A 14,413-nucleotide genomic window follows, 5' to 3' on the forward strand; every position below is an offset into this window, starting at 1 on the left:
ACCCATTTTCTTCCATTTGGGGGCCCATCAAATCGAACATCCATTGACTAATATGGAGCTGTTCCCTTTAACTTTTAAAGGGAATGACTGAATTATACCCTATGGGGAATCTTTCCAAGGCTCTGGCTCTGTGGTGTGTGTGCTGTTTTTTATGGTGGAGGCACCAAATTTGCTGCAAAGCTGCTGGTGACTCTCCTTACATGAACCCTCTGAGTTTGATTAAGTTTGGGTCAGGGATCCAATTTTATGGGGGCCCATTTTTACTCCATTAGAAACAATGGAGGATAGATGGGGCACCATCTTTAGAGGCCCATAAAATTAGACACACACACCCCGATCGAATCTTTACCAAACTTGGGAGTTCTATGGAAAGTCACTTGTAGCTCAGCTATTATGAAAATCTGGTGCCTCTTCCTTAAAAAAAAAACAGGCCCCTCAGAGCCCTGGAAAAATTTCCCATAGGGTATAATGGACCCAAAAAGTTTTGGATATCCAAAAAACCCCCAACATAAAAAACCACCACACATATCGGTATGAGGATTCAGGCAGGGTCTGGGTCATGCAGTGCAACAGCCACATGTTTGTTTCTGCTCAGTTCCCCCACATGCAATTCCTGGTTTAGATTATAACTGTGGCAATCTATCCCTGTACACATGTGATTTTCCCCAGTGGGCCAAATAATGCACCCCCAGGATCATTGCTGGACAGGAAAAACAGCAAAGGGGTGAAGGCCTAAATGCCTTCTCCAACATGCCACATTTGTGGTCCAAACTGGGCACTGTCATGTGGAAATTGAGAAGAATCCGCAACTTATATGTGACCATTACACAGGGCACAGATTGGGGACCACAGACCCAACTCATTTTGTTTGAAATGTGTAAATTGTGACTGCATAATGACATAATGTTGCCTGCATAATCCTTGACTGGCTGAGATCACCTCAGGAAAAGTTCCATTAAAAATAATGAAAGGATGCTTCTGTGAATAATTGGGGGGGGGAGAGGAGCAAGAGAAAATTTGTAAAATGTACTTCCTTGAAAACCTTCTTTCACACCTAGCATTTCCATGTGTGAAATTTAACAGTGACCTAGGTAAAACACCTTCTCAGAATTTACATTTCAGATATGGTAAATATAAAACAATTTAATACTAATTTGAACAGTCACACCACCTTAATTAACCCCTGCATCATATAACTAGAAAACGGATAACCTTACAAAATTAGAATGAAAAATGCCACGAGCAACAAACTTATTCATTTTGATAGTTTTAAATAGTTTTCCTCCATAATCCATCCTACAGGCTAGAAATATAGCACTGTGATAGTTGTTAGAATCAAAACCAGCCTCATTTATTCCCTGCTGCTGCATCATTTAGTAGTGATAGTCTTTTATGTAATCACATTAACAAAATTTCTTCACAGTAATTGTACATTTAAAATAGTACTTGCAAAGAGTAAATCCTCATGTATTGAGCTCTGATAATTCCTAGTGGGTGTTCTTAGTAAAATTCCTTACTGGTGGAGAAGTTTATCCGAGAGTGCTTTTTTTGGTTTCTTGCTTCTGTTGACCTCCACTGGAGAGAAGTTGGTCTGATTTGGCAGTTATTCATATGGATTGCCATTGCTTATAATGTTGTAGTAATCAAGCAGTTCAATCGAGCAGTTGCTGGGTATTTCTTGGTCTAGTAAATGATGTTTCTTACACAATATGGCTTATGGGGTTCTTTTTCCAAATCTGTCATGCAGTAGATGTAGATCTAACTCAGATCAATTGTAACTTTCCAGAGTTCTCCAGAAAACCTGAAGCATAATGAAGAACATCATAAAGAATTCTGAAAATTAAAATTCTTTATGCATATACTCTTCTAGTCACAAGAATACCCATGCATATTTGTATTAGATTAAAAAAAATATTCACAGATTTTTGTAAAACCTCCAGGCCACAATGAGTTAGGAGGAATGTTTTTTGCCGTCAAGTCACATTTGATGTATGGTGTCCCCTGGTGGGGTTTTCAAGATAAGAGAGATTCAGAGGTGGATTGCCATTGCCTGCCTCCGCATCACGACCCTGGTATTCCTTGGAGGTCTCTCTTCCAAATACTTGCCAGGGTCAACCGTGCTTAGTTTCTGAGATCTGCTGAGATCAGGCTAGCCTATGCTATCCAAGTCTGGGGACTGTAAACAAATATAAAGGAAGTATATTTCCCATACAGAATTCAATGAGCCACATTTCATAATAGTCTTTTACACATCTGCTGAGGTCTTGTGACCAACTATTGGAATCTTCTTGGATCTATGTACCCTTATGGACTATTGAAAAAAACACATTTATACATACCTTTGTGGATTATTGAAATACCATTGTATATAGTTGTATGTTTGTCCCTTTCCACTATTGTATGCATTGATTACACTTTGATGTCTCACTCATTTGTGTTGTAGTAACTATAGCCTAAGATTCCTGCACTACTTTCCTTATCCTTGATATTAGTGCAGAGGTGTTGATTTTGGTTTGCTCAACCTCCAGGTATTAGTTGGAGATCTCCTGCTATTACAATTGATCTCCAGCCGATAGAGATCAGTTCACCTGAAGAAAATGGCCACTTTGGCAATTGGACTCTATGGCATTGAAGTCCCTCCCCTCTCCAAACTCGGCTCTCCTCAGGCTCCACCCCAAAAACCTCCCACCAGTGGCGAAGAGGGACCTGGCAACCCTAACTACAAATGGGAAAATATATCTTCAAGTTTCAGTGAGATGAGGAGATTATGAATGCACAGAAGATAATAACATAAGACATCTAATATGTTCTTCAGACCACTAGTTATAAAAAAAATATTAAAGCTGGTTTTGACCAGTATCAGAATAAAAAACTGAGGGACAAGTGCATCTGCCTGTCTTCACCTTAAAGTTATCAAGGATGAAATAACTGGGACAGGAGAGGGCTATGGTTGCCAACCTCCAGGTACTAGCCGAAGATCTCCTGCTATTACAACTGATCTCCAGCCAACAGAGATAGTTCTCCTGGAGAAAATGGCCACTTTGACAATTGGACTCTATGGCATTGAAGTCCCTCCCCTCCCCAAACCCTGCCCTCCTCAGGCTCCGCCCCAAAAACCTCCCGCCAGTGACAAAGAGAGACCTGGCAACCCTAGAGAGGGCCCCAGCAAGAAAATTGCAAAACATATTGCCATAGAAGCTGCTCTGAACATTTTGAAAAGCAGTTTTGACATTTGTATTTCTATGCCACAGCCATACCACATAGTCCCTGAGTCCTTCAATCAGGAACAGAATCAGATCAGTCCTATAAGATTATTCCAGGAAATGGCTAATTTCAAAAGGGATGGGGACTTCCTGAGCATTCACTTGCACAGAGTTTTTACAATGACTTGCAGAACAGAATCATTGCAGGAAAAGGAACTGAGACACCTACAAAATTAGCAAAGCAAATGCTGCTGAGAAATTATTTGTTAAACCCCACAGGTATTTTTCTGGTGAAAATATCAGTAGCTCTTTAGGAATTACACAGAGACATAAGTTGGGATGAACATGGGATATCCTTAGGAACTCTTCTGAGAAAAAAAAAATTACATTTCTGAAGAGGAATCCACTCAGTCTTCCTAATACAGATTATGTCCAGCTCTTTGGCAAAATCCCTGAAGGATTTAGTATGATGTGTCTGAATATAGAGGAGCTGAGTGTGAACCGATAATACCAGTGTCTTGCAGAACTTTCAACCAATCAAGACACAGTTTTCCACAGGACTGGCATCTCTTGGGGCAATGCCCATAATGATGCTGCTCAGAGCGCACTACAATATTTAAAGATCATGGCTGTAAGGAAATAATCTTCCAGCAAAGGGAAATGCCTAATTTTGAAAAGGATAATATGTACCCCAGCTGAGCAGTTTCAAACTCTTAACAGAACAATAATTGAAATCCGTTACTGCAAGGTTTTCATTTTGGATAGCTAGCCTCAGAATGCTTTGAGTAGGGTTGCCAACCTCCAGGGGGTAGCTGACGATCCCCTGGTATTACAACTCATCTCCAGGTGATAGAAATCAGTTCCCCTGGAGAAAATGGCCGCTTTGGCAATTAGACACTATGGCATTGAAGTCCCTCCCCTCTTCAAACCTGCTCTCCTCAAACTCCACCCCAACATCTCCAGGTATTTCCCGACCCAGAGCTGGCCTACAGACCTGTATTTCCCAACCCAGAACCCTAGCCTACAGATGTGCATAGTTGCAGTCATGTGATGAGGCACAACATTTGGCTTTCTAGGATGAGATCTGATGTGTATGTCTCAGAATCCTTAGAATCAAACCTAGACATTGCTCTAGACAGGTAGGTTACCCCCCCCCCCAGTCATGCATTTGGTTCTCCCCTCCTTTTCTGTATTGTCTAGCTCACTTTGTGACATCACAACATTCCACATTTCCCATCTCCCTCCTTCCTTTGTCACCAGGAATCAGTGAATGGAGGGTAGGAGCACAGAGAAATAAGGGATTGAGATAATCAAGGGGAGGACTGGGTGTGTGACTGAATTTTTGTAAGTGTCTGTGGGAACAATCCTAAGAAGGTCTACTCAAAAGTAAGTCCCATGTTAGTCCCATGTCCTTAGGATTGTACTGACTGTTTATGGAATAACCTTGATCCTCAGAATCCATAGCTCCCAAGGGCCAGAACACATCCCCTTTCACTCAAAACTACTCCTACACACTTGACTTGCCCTATTACATGTCTCCTTTTCTATTCCTCCATTTCATTTTCCATATTCTGGAAAAAAAGACATTGTAATATGAGAATAAATTTGAATTAAACACAATTAGGCATAAATACTTTGTTTTTTGCTCTATATTCAGTGTAGTGTAGTGGTTAGAGTGTCAGACTAAGATATGGGAGAACCAGCTTCAAATCCTCACCCTGCTTGCTGGGTGATCTTGGGCTAGTCGTACATTCGCAGATTAACCTGCCTCACAGGGTTGTGAGGATAAAATGGAAGAGAGGAGAATTATGTAAGCCACTTTGGGACCCCATTGGGGAGAAAGGTGGAATATAAATAAAGTAAATACATAAAAATTAGACTGTTTAATTTTTCTGGTTGCGGAGTTGGGGAGCAGTGTTTAGCACAGAAATGAAGAACACTTAATATATTAGGCTTTAGCATCATCAGGTATCTTTGAGCCTACACTATATGCATTCTGAAGTTTACAAGCTTCTTATGAAATCTTCAGTATATGAAATAAATTTAAATGAAAGTTGCTAGTATCTGAAACTCCCCAAGAAAATTATTACGAAAGCTTTATGTGATGGCCATGGTATATTGCAAAATTACCAAAATGTCTATCTCATCGTGTAAACTGTGGCCTTTAAAACCAATGATTTGAGGGATTAATTTTATAGAAATAATGACTTTATTAACGTGACCATTTTTCATAAAGATATCTATAGGTGTTATTAGTCATTCTTTAATAAACTGTTTTAAAGAAAAAATAAAAGTGACACTGGATATTGGTACATAAACATTGCTTGGTGTTGGGGACAGTTTTCTTTTCTTTTTAGCTTAGTCTCTGACTGTATGTACATCACTTCCATGGCCTACATAAGCAATGAAGTATGCAGGCTCCCTCGTTCAATTATTTATGAATGCCGAAAGTTTCATGCATTTACAAATATGCTAAGTAAAAAAAAAAAAACAGTCTTTGCCAAATAGAGTTATTAAGGTAAAGATTTTTAGCTATCTAAATGTAAAAGGCTACTTACCATGTACACAACTGTGGACAACCATACAATGGTCAGTAAAGAGAATTAAATATTACACTCCTAATGACATTTTGGGCAAAGTTTATTCTTATTAAATGGTCGGGCTAGTGGAATAAAGGGAGTACATTAAAAAAACTTGAGTACGATATGTGTGATAAAGGGGCACTGGAATTGTAGCTATAGAGGAGTCAAATTGAGCTAAATGGATTATTCTCAGAGTGAAAGATTTTATCACTGTTTTGCAGACTCAGAATGGGATTGCACTGTGAATCATGGAAATAAGGACAAGGACACTAAATAATTTTTCAGGTTCCACATCTGTGGGATGTGTAGCCTTTCCTTTTCTTTCCTTACTCTGGTGAGGCCCATACATTTTCTTACAGAGATTAAATATATATTTTCCCACTTTCTGTATTTGGGAACTGTAGCATTTCATTGCCAGTCATTTTTTTTATCACCAAATAATAATTTTATTCTGAAGCATATGGCTTCAGTTTGGAAAATATATGGAAACCATTTAGAATAAAATGTTCAAAACTATTTATTGACTACAAGTGAGATATATTTATAGGTCTTATATTTTTTTAAAAAACAACTATGTCCAAGTGGCAAATTTCTGGTGCATCTTATACTTACATGAAGGAACATCTGACAATCCCTAGTCACAGGACTGGGTCTCTTAGAAATGGTAATTACCAATATAATTCTTGGCTGTGATCCATAGGTCACGTGATCTCTGTGTTGCTACAGATCAGGAAGGAATCCATGTGCATTTGTGAAGCTTTTCTTGTAATAGCTTCAATGGCACAGTGCTACTTTCCTAGATTGAACTCACTAGACCCTTACACATGATACAGTTGAGGACAGAGAGTGTATACAGGAACAAACATACTGCTGTTGCCAGTTATGACCAAGAACACTGGGTGCACAACAGCGCAACCTATACTTGTATAGACTCCCTTCCCATTATTGAGAACATTAATTCCTGATCATTCCTAAATGTAGGGATGGCACTTTCCTATTTTCATACATATGTAGGCCAGCAGCTGCTCACTTAGTTGGTTCCAGGGCAGATTCAAACACCTCCCACTGCTGATCACTACTGAAGAAGGGATAGGATGTGATGTCCTTAACATAGGGCTCCAGCAGGCAGTGCATATCAATATACCCAAACCGAAACCCCCCAAAATTAGCTGTTTGGGCAATTTTCAGGTTTGGGGTTTATCGAACACCAAAACCTGAGGATCTTCCTGAAACAGAATAGGCAATTCCCTTTGATTGGCTATTCGCCTTTGCTCAGATGCATGACTCTCTGCTTTCTCCCATTTTTCTATCTTTTTTTGACTGGTTTTGTTAGGGCCCATAGTTGGGGTCCTTTTGAGGTCAGGGTCATGTAGTCAGAGCCAACTTGGGTCTGACCAACTGAAAGTGATCTGATCTGCACTTTAAAAAGACGGGGCTCACCCAGTCCTGTCCGGAGGGATGTACCCTCCCAACTAAAAAAGACCACTTCTACAGCTACTTACCAGGCTTCTGAAGAAGACTCCTCACCCATGCAGATGAGCAATCTTGTTCACAAGAGCTGTCTTGGTCATGACTTCGGCTGGCTCCGACATCACCCCCCCCGAAAACCTGCTCTCAAACTGAAGTTTGCCCCATGTAGAGGCTTTGTTTCTCCGCACTGTGACCATCTCTTGAAATCAGATTTTTGATGACCACAATAAAGGACTGCTCACAGGATATCATTCGCCACCAAAAGAAATGTTTTCCATGTCTTATTTTTCTTGCATTTAAGCCATTTCCCTCAGTTTGGAAGCTAATTTGCATGGTCATCATGCTATGTACCCCAGATCTGAACGGAGCCCCCACACTTTGAGGCGCCAGCCTGTCAAACTGCTCTTTCCACCAGTCCTCGGCAATGCTGAACTTCTAAACCTGAAAACCGATGGACAGCTCGGCTTGCAGATGCCTGGAGGATGGGGGCAACCTCTTTGTGGGCCCATAAAATTGGACCCCCTGTCCCAAAGTTCACCAAACTTCGGTGTCCATCTAAGGAGAGTACGTTGCAGCCATGCGGCAAATTTGGGGATTCTACCTCCAAAAATGTTCCCACAGGAGCTTTGGAAAAATCCTCATAGACTGTAATGGACCCATTTTTTTTTCAGTAAACCCAGAAATAAGCCGAATACTGATATTTACCGGTATGGGTATTCGGTTTATTCCAGGGTTACCAGAAAAAATCAGGCCCAATAAACCCAAACCCAAAATGTACCTTTTTTTTTTTTTTGCACAACCCTAGCCGCTGCTGTTGTACCTACAACATGCAACTCCTAAATGGATAGCAGAACCCAACATGGGTGCTGGTGATGACACCACTTGCCAGTGTTTGATGCTGGGTAGACTTGCTATTTCTTTACATATGGAAGCTTCTGATGTGGAGGACCATTCACTCATATAGCTCTCCATCTGTGTCCTGAAATGGTTGGTTCCAGGAAATATTATTCTGCTCATTGTCAATGAGGCCCGAAGAGGTCTGGTGAAATATTTTGCATTGCATGGAATTTAATAGCATTGCATTCTGAGCAGAAGAAGCAATGGGCTAGAATCTTTGAAATTTCATTCCTGCCTGTGATTTTCATGTGTCAGTGGTGTCGAAGAGAAAAACAAGAAAGATTAATATCTGTGCTATATCAGTCAAAAGCTCAATCTCATCCATCACTATCTATTTCTTTATTCCTAAATGATTTTTGGGGCCTTTTGAAAGTTGGCAGGTGCTTGTTGGAATAAATCATTTTGTGATCATGGAATATAGTAGTTCTAAATCTGCTCCCTTTTGGTAAAGAAACAAAAGGTAGCTCCAGCAGAGGAAAATTACCATTGTGTTAAAATGTCAACTGCAGACTAAGGACTTGTTAATCGATAAGGGTCATAGAGGGTCCCCCCCTTCTTTTAAAAGTTCACATGATTCATTTTTACTAAGCCTTGGTGTGTAATGGCTCTTCTAAAGCTGAGAAAATGATATTTTTTAAAAAAATTCAATCTAGCTATTATTGACTTTTTCCAGACTAGATTCAGGAGGACTCTCAAAGCAAGTCTATAAATTAAATTAGCCACACAGCTCACAGACTGTCAGGCTCCTTCATCATGAACAGGGAAGAACAAGCGGCAAGGTGGGGAGAGAGGCTGTTTTCCAACTGCTTCCGTAAACGGCACATGTTTTGTTAGCAGCTGCTGGGGAGCTGGAGAAATGGAAAAAAGATAGCAGTGTGTATCTTTAAAAATGCACGAACAATCGAGGACTTTGCAAAGTCATTTTTCCCAACTTTCCCCCCTTTATTGGGCTTGGCTTTTTTCATAGGGAAAAAAGAATAGGAAGGAAAAAAGAATACGAACTTGTCTTGCCCTATATGTAGTTAACAGATAAAGTAGCTGTACAGAGAAGTCTCTGAAAGAAAAAAAATGGAAATTTCAGGGTTGGGAGTGGGGCAGTTTCCTCTTACTGTAGAGCAACAGAGACCATTTTGTTCCTGATCAAGCAGGGATTTGCATCCGATACCTGATTAAATTAAACGTTCCCTGACAGGTAGCAAACAACAGCAGGAAACCCCAAACTTCCCAAGAAAAACTTCAGAGGTCAAAAGTTCTTATCAATGCCAAAGTTTCTGAACATAAACTTTATCAGCAAGAAGGAATTTGCCCCTTTGAAGTAGGGGATATTTTTGGTCCTACCCTCATGGGAATTGGAGCACAAATTTCTACAAGGACAGGGTCAGGCCAGGAGTTTCATGTGGCTCAACCAATCGGGGAGGCTAGCAGTAATTATTTAAATCTGTTTCACCTCCTGGCCACAGGTTGTTTGCCACATCACCCTATGATAAGTAATGCAGAATTAGCCAGCTATTGTCGGAGCTGAGCAGGATTTCTTGGGGTTCCTTGCAGGTAAGTTTACGCTAAACTCTTTTTCTTTTTGTCTGCTCTACATTCGTTAGCAAAGCTGGGTGCTCAACTTAGGGCTGTGCAAACAAAAAAAATCAGTAAATTTTGGGTTTGGTTTTATTGGGCTTGATTTTTTTCGGGAACCTGAAATAACCCGAATACCCATACTGGTAAATATGGACATTTGGCTGATTTTCCGGTTTCCTGAAAAAAACGGCCCTGGGTGGTCATTTTTGAAGGTAGAACCCCCAAATTCACAGTATAGCTTGAAGGGAATGTCCTTGCCCAAACCCCAAAGTTTGGTGAAGATTGGGTCAGGGCGTCCAATTTTATGGGGTTTGGAAGGGGTCACCCCCTCCTCCATAGACAAGCATTGCGAAGTTTGCAATGGTTGTCTATGGAGGAGGGGGCAGCCCCCCATAAAATTGGACCCCCTGACCTAATCTTCACCAAACTTTGGGAGCCATGCAAGGAGAGCCCCTTCAAGCTATGCTGTGAATTTGGAGGCTCTACCTCCAAAATGTCCCCCAGGATAATTTTAAATGTACTAACCTTTTTAGACTTGTTGTCAGTAATGGCTCCCGGTCTGCTTCCTCCCTCCCTCATGGTTGATTGCAAGGTTGCTGTTAATAATGGGAAATTGAGTTTTCCCACACTTGTAATGGCCACTTCCTTCCTTAAGAACTCAATTTCCCATAAAACCTGGATTAACCAGGTGTCTTGTCCATTCATTCCAAAATGTGGGTGCAAAAAAGAACTTTTCTTCACAAAACCTGACCAAATTATCAGTCTCAGTGCCAGCATGCTTCTATCTGGAGTTGCCATTCTTTGAAACTGCATACATTGTTTTTGCTCTCAGTCTTTCCCAAGGTCTGGATGGGCCAGGCTAGCCTGATCTCATCAGATGTCAGAAGTTAAGTAGTTTGCCCTGGTTAGTATTTGGATGGGGGACCACCAAGGAAGTCCAAGATCGCGACACAGAGGCAGGCCATGGCAAACCACCTCTGCTTGTCTTTTCCCTTGAAAACCCTACAGGGTCATCATAAGTAGTCTGTGACTTGATAGCACTTTCCACCACCACCACTTTCCCAGTAGTCTATTGGGATCAGTGGTTTTAAAAAGAAACAGGCTCTGAAACAGGGAGATGGTTCCAGACAGTACCAAGTGTGGTTCTTTTGACGCTGCACCTGCTTCACAGTTTTTCAAAAATAAGGTATACCTGAAAACCCTAATAACATTATAAAAGGTTTGAGGGTTTGCAGGATATTGTACTATTCAATAGTGCATTATGATAGGTGGTGTGTCTAGCCTTCTGGGTTTTTTCATATAATGTGCTGAGCCACTTAGTACCTATAAGCAGTTGATGTTATCTTAGCAGTCTTCTTTCTAGTTCAGGATTGTTTCCTCCGACTGGGAGTGTCTCTCCAGGGTTTCAGGCAGAGACAGCTCTTTCTCACAACCTGCAGTCTTTTAAAAAGGAGATATGCTTGGGGCTAAAGTAGGGATTTTCAGAGAGAGGAGAGAGAGAGAAAGAGAGAGAGCGAAAGAGAGAGAGCCTTGCCGAAAGCCATCTAATGATTTGGTAGTTTAATTGAGATTTGAACTGGTGACCTCTCAGCTCAATTTCTTAGCAACTGCACTACTGCAGCTTAGCAATCAAGCTGCTCCTATCTACAGAACCTCATCCTGTATCCTATTTCCTGGTCATTTTACAGTATGCAACAGTTGTTGGGAACCGCCTTCGATGTAAAACAAAACAAAAAAGATCACACCTTACTTGATCTACATCTGTGGAAACACTGTCCTGATTTCGTACGTGTAGCTGATATAAAGTCACTACCCAGCAAAAGGGATATTTAGCTTAGTCTACTCTGAATGATGAATTTGGTCCCCACAGGTTGAATGTGATAATTATGTTTTACGGGAAGATAGATGCTTCCAAATGACATTTAAATCCACGATTAGCTCAGCGTTTCATTCAGAGAGAGAAGGGTTTTTCCTTAATCTGTTCTGGTTCTTTCTCCTAGTTGTGGATTATTACTCTGGGCAGATCTTCAGCTAAGCATTTCAAAAAATATGAATCACAAAGCCAATTAAAGCATATTTAGGCTTCAGTACTGCACCCACTTATGCACACTTAAGTCCTATTGATTGCCATACAACCTAAATGCATGCAACTGGTCAGAGAATTGCTGTCAGAAGTGGGTTGTGTTTTTTTTAATGGCAGAATGTTGCCAGCTGGCTGATTATAAACCACAAAGACCAGTGATTTTTCTTCCTAGCAGAGCCTTAGTACTCATTTGTATACTTCATTCATCCTGTCAATAATGCCATTTGGAAACGAATCCTGATCTGTTAGCATATGAATGAAAGCTGTACAGCATGTCTTTCTGGCGATTCATGACAGCTGTCTGATCATGTCACCTTACCCTGCCCTTTGCTTGTTCCTTTTAGGTGAGCCCTCAAGATGGTCTTCATCACACTGTGACTGCTGCTGCAAAAATGGCAAAGGAGATAAAGAAGGAGAAAGCGGGACATCCTGCAATGAACTCTCCACCTCTAGCTGTGACAGCCAGTCAGAAGCCAGCTCCCCACAAGAGACTGTTATCTGTGGCCCGGTTACCCGCCAGTCCAATATACAGACTCTGGATCGACCAGTCAAGAAAGGCCCCGTCCAGCTACTTCAGCAGTCTGAAATCCGGAGGAAAAGCGACTTGCTCCGAACTCTAACTTCTGGCTCTAGGGAATCCAACTCGAGTAAAAAAAAAGCAGTGAAAGAGAAGCTCTCGATTGAGGAAGAATTAGAAAAATGCATCCAGGATTTCCTGAAAATCAAAATCCCAGACAGGTTTCCAGAAAGGAAACACCCCTGGCAATCTGAACTGCTACGAAAGTATCATCTATAGGAGTGGGGCAGGGCCAGGGAAATCGGTTTAAGTTACAGTTTACTGAATTAGATTCAACCTGGCAAAGAAATAAATAATGATGATTTGTTAGGTTACAAAAAATTAATCCATTACTACAGTACTGCCTAATTTGCCTGTTTTACCAAAACGTTTCTAGTCTCTCTATAACAATATATATATTTTTCCTCCCTGCGGTAGGATTAACAGAGCATTTATTCGTTAGACTCTTAACACAAGTCAAATGCTTGCAACGCCACAGGCACAACGACATCGTCCTCTAATGAAACATGTGCAATACGATCGTGGCACCACTGATGAAAAAAATCTCTTATTATTGGGCAGAGCTTGTGGTGGATGGTGATTTTCTAAGCTGCATGCCTTTTTGAGTTTTACTGTTGTTTCTTTAGATGAGGAAGGCTGGGATGGGCAGGTGCCTATGATTTTAAAGGGAAGACTTATGTCATGCCAGTTTACACTAGGAGAGAGTGTATATATGTCTGTGTGCCACATAAAATACCTGTCTGTTTCATCCTGAAATCTATTTCCCCCTTGTAGAGTTATGCATAGAATAAGCATTTTCTCTTCTCTCTCTTTGGTATGTGTGTGTGTATGTTTGTGAACTAATCTGATATCAGGGGTTGATCTGGACATTTAGACCTGTTCCGTTTTCTCTGTTTGCACATCATGAATGTTTATGGACCACAGACTACTCTCAGCTTACTTGAATGATCTGAGAAGACAATGGCTGCACTCCAGTACACTGACATGCACAAACAATATGCTCCTGTGCATTCACACCTGATTTTTTTTTTCTCAGCAATTCTGGCACCACCTTTTTCAATGGTTTTCACTCTTGAGGGAGCTTCTAATGTAGGCTGGGGAGTCTTCAAAGATGATTAATAAAAATACTCTAGCATGCATGCAAGTATAGATACTCTGCAGAGTTGCTAGGATTGTCAACTTTTTCAACAGGTCTTGCTTCTCTGCCTTTAGTAGCATCTTGATATGCATGTGGAGATTAACCAGGCAAACCTTTTCCCATCATTTTAACTCCATTCCAACAAAAGATTCATATCCCAGGCAGGCTTCTGTTAAAGGCACAGAGGCACGACAATTTTAAAAAGTTAGCAGTCCTCATTGTTTCCTATAGCAGGACACTTCCAGTCTCTCTATCTTCTATCAATAGGAACAGCAACAAAAGAGGTCAGTCTCAATTCTAGCCATGTGGGCTTTTATTTTCCTGCACCTCTATGTAGTACAGAGCAGTCTGTCTACCTTCTCCACTTCTCATGCCATATAAGGCTCATACTTTCCAAGGTGCCAAGAGATAATGGATTACAATAAAAGACAGAAATTGAAAAAAGGGAGAAGCCATATGTGTGTGTGTGTGTGTGTGTGTGTGTGTGTGTGTGTGTGTAGGAGCCCTGTGGCACACAGTGGTAAGCTCAAGGTTGACTCAGCCTTCCAAGGTCGGTCAAATGAGTACCCAGCTTGCTAGGGGTAAAGGGAAGATGATTGGGGAAAGCACTGGCAAACCACCCTGTAAACAAAGTCTGCCTAGTAAACGTCAGGATGTGATGTCACCCCATGGGTCAGGAATGACCCGGTGCTTGCACAGGGGACCTTTACTTTTACATATTATATATATATATATACATTGGTGGATCTAGCAGCTATACTGTTGATTTATGGGAGCTTGCCAGGCACTGCTGCCAAGATGTTTTTGGCCCAAACAAATGGGGAGAGCAGATTCCCATCGCTTTTCACCCAGATGCAATTAGAAGGAATTATAAGCCTAACAAGATGCATT

At 41.1% G+C, this 14,413-nt stretch overlaps 1 protein-coding gene and 1 pseudogene across 1 annotated transcript in view; both read left to right on the forward strand.

The window, feature by feature from the left end:
- KCTD16 (potassium channel tetramerization domain containing 16) overlaps nt 1–12,693 on the forward strand; it is a 200,867-nt gene extending 188,174 nt beyond the window's left edge. Inside the window, exon 2 of the mRNA XM_056854020.1 lies at nt 12,152–12,693. Coding sequence (XP_056709998.1) covers nt 12,152–12,603 — 452 coding nt within the window. The 3' untranslated portion in view covers nt 12,604–12,693. The remainder of the gene's footprint in view (nt 1–12,151) is intronic.
- LOC130492146 (interferon-inducible double-stranded RNA-dependent protein kinase activator A-like) lies at nt 534–3,846 on the forward strand (annotated as a pseudogene).
- Nucleotides 12,694–14,413: the final 1,720 nt, after the last annotated feature.

The sequence above is a fragment of the Euleptes europaea genome, chromosome 1 (genome assembly GCF_029931775.1).
Source record: "Euleptes europaea isolate rEulEur1 chromosome 1, rEulEur1.hap1, whole genome shotgun sequence".
In the NCBI taxonomy this organism is placed as follows: Eukaryota; Metazoa; Chordata; class Lepidosauria; order Squamata; family Sphaerodactylidae; genus Euleptes; species Euleptes europaea.